Source organism: Rhamphochromis sp. 'chilingali' (genome assembly GCF_963969265.1).
Source record: "Rhamphochromis sp. 'chilingali' genome assembly, chromosome: 1".
Classification (NCBI taxonomy): domain Eukaryota; kingdom Metazoa; phylum Chordata; class Actinopteri; order Cichliformes; family Cichlidae; genus Rhamphochromis; species Rhamphochromis sp. 'chilingali'.
Window position 1 is genome coordinate 47,195,771 of NC_137929.1, and position 7,162 is coordinate 47,202,932.

Below are 7,162 nucleotides of genomic sequence, written 5' to 3' on the forward strand. Positions count from 1 at the left end.
AGTGCAACTTACGGGACCCAGACTCAGGCACAAATTTGGTCTTTTTCCTCTTTACATGGAAGAAATCTAATAAAACCTTATCATGAATAATCTCTAGATGAGTAGTTTTCTCATTTTTGTAGGTATTTATTGAGAATTAACTTGTTTTATACCATTTGGTGTCCATCGGGGTGGGTGGGTGGGTGTGTGTGTGTGTGTATTCCTACCACATGCTGCCATATGGTCAGTGTGACTGTAATGGAGCTGGCAGAGTTAACAGTCAAATAGTGACTGAGCATCCTGTAGTAATGTGACCCTGAACAGCACTGCTACAGCTGAAGTCTGTGTGACTGTGTGTGCATATATAAGACAATGTCTGCTTCTTGTCTGGTCTGCCACATGATTGTTAGAGCAAGTTGAGAAGATGGGATATTCAATCGTTCATGCATGAGTAACGGCTGTGTGTGTGTGTGTGTGTGTGTATGTGTGTGTGTGTGGACAGGTATTAACATCTTCATGGGGACCAAAAATTGGTAGTTTACTATACTTGTGGGGACAAACAGCCCTTGTGGGGACCAAAATCAGGGTCCCCACAAGTTTGAAGGCATTTTTGAGACTCAAAATGTGGTTTTAGTGTCAGGTTGAAAATTAAGTTGTGGTTAGGTTTAGGGTAAGGGTCAGGGTTAAGCATTCATTTTTGATGGTTAGGGTAAGCAGCTAGGGAAAGCATTATGTCAATGAGATGTCCCCACAAGGATATAAATACAGGTTTGTGTGTGTGTGAGTGTGTTCCTCCTTACCAGCTTGACATATGTTTAGTGGGTGTCACAGCCACCATGCAAACAGAAAGTCAGCCTGACTCAGCATGTTGGCGTGTTTCTGCCTTTATGTATTAATAGCTGCACAGCCTGTATTCCTGTATCAAAGTTGTGCTAAAATAATCTTTACCCAATCACATGAATGTTTAAAGTCATTTATAAGGTTAAAAAAAAAAATCATATTCCTTCATGTGTCTCTGTCAGTTTGTTGTTAAGAATACAAAATCCCCTGTGTTGTCTGGGTATGAGTATGTCTGCTTTACATAGCCATAATCCACCTATAAACATGCAAAAAGTCTGTTTAAAGCTTTGATCACTGTCAATAACATGTAAATGTGTTTATTGTTTGCCCCTCCCAGGCGGATATTTGGTCGCTGGGCATCACGGCCATCGAGCTCGCCAAGGGGGAACCGCCGAACTCCGACATGCATCCAATGCGAGTGCTCTTCCACATCCCCAAATCCCCTCCTCCAACACTGACTGGTGATTTCTCCAAAAGCTTCAAAGAGTTCACAGAAGCTTGCCTCAACAAGGACCCTTCTTTTGTAAGACTCACAGCTGACACACACATTTAATGCAATAAACCTTTGGGGGTTTTGTAATTTAAAAGTATTTAGCTGCCATATCCTTTGAGTTCTATTCACATTAAAAATCTATGTTATTTTAACACTGGTGGAAAGTGCTTAAAATTTTCTCTCTGCATTTCTGTGACATTTCTGGTTTTACTTTAGCACTTTATCCCTTTAATTCCTACTTGGAGTAATCCATATTTCTCTTTTCTGAACTAAGTAATTTCTGTCACATTTCGCTCCTGCTTGTCGAACAAAATAACTTTGTGTGCATCACAAGTTAGTGAGGGTGGTCTCTGGACTTCGGAAAAACCCAGAAACGATCCCAATGGTTGTCAAACCGTGTCTTTATTGATATATACTGAGGCATCAAATGCCATTGAGTGTACAGGAGAGGTCATCAGATCTTGTTTTTATGGGGAAAGAGCTAGAGCAGTTGCATTTACGTGACCAACAGTCTTGGTAACTTTCTGAGGTCGTTTTTTTTTTTTTTGGGGGGGGGGGGGGTTTCAATTACCCAAAATAAGCTGCCTTGTATGTTTTGTTGTAAACCCAGAGTTCATGTAGCCTTCTGTACATTTACCTCTAAATGTACTGAGTTTAACTCACTGCTTAGCGTTTTGATATTTGCAGCATTTCTTTCACCACATCACGAGAAACTAGCTTTGATTTCCCTTAATTTAGCCCACTCGGTCTGTATGTAGCTGGCTGATGGAGCTCCTTACTAGCTGACAGTGTAAAAGATGCGATGTTATTATAGCTAGCTAAAACTAAAACTCATTGTGGAACATACAGTTTAGTTGACTCAAATAAAATAAAAAAAATTAACTTTTGAAAAAAATGAAAACTAAGTGAAACAATTTTTTGAACTTCCTAGAGAACTAAGCTAAAATAAAAATGCAAAGGAAAACATCCTTAGTTTTACTATCTGTTAGTTTGTGAGTCACCGAAAGACTCTGGATGTCTATGAGACAATGACACATTATGAGTCACCTGCTTTCAAAAAGTCCACTGTTTTTTTTTTTTTTTATTGCAATACCTCGACTAATTTTTCCCCTAATCTTGCCTCTGGCACGTGCGTTTGTCACTGTTCAGCTAGAAAGAAGTCTGAGAAACTGAATAACATTATGAGCAGCATCCAGAAACACTGTAACAGAAGCAGATTGGTTATTTGAAAAATTAACTTAATAACCAGTAGGTTGAACTACAAAACTAATTTGCTACTTGGTATTTGTTACACTGGTGACCACATACAGCTAAGAAAATTGTTAGATTGTAACAAGTTCCAGATGGCAGTCGCTTCCAGGTGTCAAACCTGGGCTACGTTTGGCGTTTACAGCTCATTTATGGACCTAGAAGTTGTGTTAGCTCAACGTGGTCCAGGTATCGCCACACACCTGACATCTGGCCAATATAAGGTGAACCTGGGGCTGAGTTAATGTAGCCTGAGTCAACACCATCTGCTTCCCAGCTGGGCCCACCGGGGTGTGGGAAGCACTTGGATAAGTGGCGCTGGTGTCAATACTTAGGCACTATTTACAGTGTTTTGTATACTTACTAGCAAAGCTTACGAGTTCAATTTCCTGGCAGTGACGAGGCTGTCGGCATACACGTCTTAGACTGTGTTTACATTAGCTAGTAATATGAATAACTAAGGAAGTTAGTTTACATTTGTACTAATGTTATATCAGTCATAAATGTTAGCATTTCCTGCTGTACGGAGAGACGCGCTACCACATATGTGGCTTTATTGACCCCAGATTATTCATAAGCTGTGTCAGTGTTGGGAAATGGTAGCATGGACTGGGACTTCTATTGTGCGTTTTTACTCTGATTGAGCACACAGAGTGCTTTCTGCTAAAAGTCCCATTCATGCAGCCCGTAATATCTAACAATCACCCACACACAAACTCTATTGGTCATCAAGGGCAACTTAGGCTTCTGATTGGTGGCTTTACCTGCTGGGCCGCCATCCTTGTAAACTCCCCCTTTAGTATTTTGTGAGCTTGGCGCAGATGGCTTCATTTCCTACAGTTAGGGTGGTTTGAATATTTCAGGACAGCTTCCCTGTTCTCTGTGTGTGTGATTTACGTTGGATCCTGCTGCCCCCTGCTGGTCACTTCTGTTTTCAGCCCATCTTTCTGATATTCTTTTTCTCCATCTCCTCCAGGAAAGCTGAAGCTTTTTTAACTTTTCATCTTAAATCTATAGACTAATAACATCATGACCTGTTTTTTTTGTTTTTTGTTTTTTATCTCTTTTCAAAAAAAAAAAAAATTAAAAAAATTACAATCAGTTTTCTTGTCCTGCAGCGTCCCACAGCCAAGGAGCTGCTCAAACACAAGTTCATCGTCAAACACTGCAAGAAGACGTCCTATCTCAGCGAGCTGATTGACAGGTACAGGAGGTGGAAGGAGGAGGACCACAGTGACAACAGTTCAGACGACTCTGACAGGTATTGTCTCTTGATTTAGCTGGAACTTCGTCTTCAGGTGTGTGTGAGCAGAGAGGATCGACATCTATCTGTGCATTTAAATGTGTTCATTTTTTCTTTAAGTGAATCTAGTAATAAGGAAAACAACGAGTCTCCAGAGTGGTCCTTCACCACTGTCCGTAAGAAGAAGCAGGACAAGTCAGATAGCAGGACCATCCTCAATGGAAATGTTAGTACCACCTGTGTGTGTTACTTTGTTTTTTAACTTGTAGTTGTTTTTACTTGTATTTTAAAGTCAAATCAGAAGTATGGTCCATAATGGTCTCGCTAGTAATGCCTCAGTCTCAATCATCTAGCCGGACCAGCCACTTTATTAGTTACACCTTGCTAGTACTGGGTTGGATTTTTTTTTTTTTTAATGCAATATGAGGAAGTCGGAGGTCAGTATAACTTGGATTCTCACAGTCTTTTGTTTTCTTGTCCTCTTCATCCTTGGGTTCAGGATCAGATGAGTAAATCTGCCAGTCTCACCACAGTCATCTCCCCCGTCTTCACAGAGGTTGGTATACACAAGTCTCCTAAACATCAATACACTCATCCTTTTGTTTCAGACACTGTTTTTGGGATCAGGGAATATGTAGTTATCCTGCCATTGATTTTGGGCTTTTGTGCTGATTTTTGTTGGAGGGTTTTGTGGTAACCTGAGAGAAGTGAGCTAAAATAAAATAAAATAAAAGATTTTCAAAAATGATTCTTATTGTTCAACTTCTTCTGTAGTTGAAGCAACAGCACAAGGAGCACTCTGAGCAGCGGTTGGCCATCGAGGAGCTGGAACGTAACATTCGAATAGCTGAAGATATCTGTCCAGGCATCACGGACAAGATGGTCACGCATATCATTGCCAGGTACCAGAAGTGTAACCTTTTCTAAATACAGCGTTGCGTTCCTGTTTCTTTCAATTATTTATGACAACCTTCTCTCATTACTCAATTTCTTTTATTGGAAGTTAATTCTCTTATTTATGCCAGAATATGATGCTTTTATTTGCCCTTCGTCCTGTTTCTTTCTCCCTCTTTTACATTATTCAGAACAGAACATTTGTATCCTCCTTCATTTGTTAACCAAATATCTTCCTCCTCAGATACACAACAAATTGAAAGATGGATGGATCGACCCAGGAAAAAGAAAAAACATGAAGAGAGAGAGACTGTGTTTCCTTTACGGTGACGCTGCTGGATGATGAAAATAAGGCAGATTTGCTGTGCAGTATCTGCTTGCTGTACACACACACATCTCAACACACACTCACACACATGCACGCACACACACTACCAATGTAATATATACACTATATTAAACATATACATATAAATTCCCTGCTGCTGGTTGAAAACCTTTTATCTCCCTATGGTTAATTAAAAAAAAAATCCACAACAATAACGAAAATAAAATCTGATGTATAGCTTTTATTTCTGATCTGCCTTTACCATAATGTGCCTTAGTTCTTTTTGTTATCAGTCATTTTCTACATTTTCTGCTGTCACTTGTTTTCTTAAGAGGTTTTTGTAGAAATGGCTCACGAAGGAAATGTAATACCAAAGAAGGTTCTCGTCCATCAGCAGTGGTATGTTTTTGTGTCATGTTTTTGTGTCATGAGTTGCCTGGAGTCTGTAGATGTCTTTATTCTTGTTTAGTAGCACTTGAGACAGATGATATGCCAATATTACATTTGTTTTTTATTTTTGTTTTTCAGTAATGTCTTTCAGTTACAGTTCCCTGATCCCAGAATTCATTCAAGGTGGTTTCTGTTAAAGCAGTGTAAATCCTTCAATTTTACTGTTTTGTACAGCGACTTTCTTGAATATTCAAGGTGAAAAGCCTCCTACTCTAAAATGGTACAAATGTGGTGAATTTATGGAACTTTTTAATGTCCAAATGTTCCTAAACTTTTAAATTTCCCCATCAAGTTTAATAGCTTATCTCCAGTCTCTGGCTAGCTTGGCTAGGTAGCCAGTTGCCTGTTAACTGGTAGGCTAGCTGTTATTGTAGCTACCCAAAGTTGCTGGCAAGATATGAGTAGTTAAAATGCTGAAAATGGCTGCCATGTGAATAAGGCTGGTTTAGTTAGTTTTAGTAACAAAGCCACTGGCAGCACACAACTGTTAGTCCAGATTTATTTTGTTATGTTAGTCTTGCTAGCCAAATAGTTAGTAGCTTGCTAAACAGTAAGCTAGATAGCTGTTGTTGTTACTGCCCTTCTCTAATTAGCAGCAGTTAAGGCTTTAATCACAGAGGCTTAGAGACCAATCGGTGACCTAGTAGAGGGGGGAAAGAAATGTGTAGTCCCCGATTGATTGGCAAGTGGTTGCTGGAGTGTTCTTGCACTTGCTAGCTTCAATGCAAACCTCCTACCAATTGCTTTGGTTGCTAGCAGATTGCCACAGTTGTTTGTAGTTTGTACGGAAGATGCAAAAATTGTCTACACTGATCAACTACACCAAGTGGTAATGAAACCTTGAAAAATGTGGTGCCAACTGGAAACAAAGAACGTTCCTTTGTAAGTTTTGCCTTACCACTGAAACCAATACATTTCATTAGGCACATGTCCTCTGTTTCCATTACAAATTTTTTCCAGTTTCACTACCACTCGGTGTTTGGTTAGTGTTTGCAGATAAGTCGCCATCTTCCATGCAGACTGCTGGCAAACATGGCAAGCTGCAAGTGACTGAAGCAGTCGGGAGTCTTTCAGTGCAACACACTCAATGCAAACACGTTTATCACTTGCCAACTGATTAGGAGGATACGCCTTCATTCTTAGCAACTGGAGGTTACCATGCAGTCACTGACCAGTCTTTTTGACTGAGGTACAGGATGTTAAAATGATGAAAATGGCTGCCATTTGGTGAGTGTAACTACGTTTGATAACCCACACCCAGTAAGATTGAAGGAATCTTTTTTTTTTTTTTTTTTTTTTATTAAAGAATACATGTTGACATGTAGTTATGACACAAAGGTCTTCCAGTGGCTGCTTCATTATATGTAGCATTTTGGAAAACTTGGTAAGTTTCAGATTGTGTCAGAAAGTTTTACGATATCTTCCTTAATAGACAACATTGGAAAGTAGCGCAGGTTTTTTCAAGGGCATGAAGGGACCTGCAGTTGAAGGTGTTACTGATAGTTTGTACCAAAGACACTATATAAAATTCAGTCGCTGTATATTTGTTTCGTTTTTTTTATATATATCATAAGGGATACAATGCTTGTTGAGGGGTAGATGTAAAGTGAAAGATGTAAGATTTTACAGCAATGTACTCATTTTTTGTAGCGGGACTTAGAGTTTTATGAATAAATATTTAAGTTTG

The 7,162-nt window shown here is 39.4% G+C and overlaps 1 protein-coding gene across 1 annotated transcript in view; it reads left to right on the top strand.

Annotated features, from left to right (window-relative positions):
* stk26 (serine/threonine protein kinase 26) overlaps positions 1-7,156 on the top strand; it is a 52,341-nt gene extending 45,185 nt beyond the window's left edge. Inside the window, exons 7-12 of the mRNA XM_080875565.1 lie at positions 1,157-1,342; positions 3,679-3,821; positions 3,924-4,029; positions 4,303-4,359; positions 4,578-4,705; positions 4,942-7,156. Coding sequence (XP_080731691.1) covers positions 1,157-1,342; positions 3,679-3,821; positions 3,924-4,029; positions 4,303-4,359; positions 4,578-4,705; positions 4,942-4,957 — 636 coding nt within the window. The 3' untranslated portion in view covers positions 4,958-7,156. The remainder of the gene's footprint in view (positions 1-1,156; positions 1,343-3,678; positions 3,822-3,923; positions 4,030-4,302; positions 4,360-4,577; positions 4,706-4,941) is intronic.
* Positions 7,157-7,162: the final 6 nt, after the last annotated feature.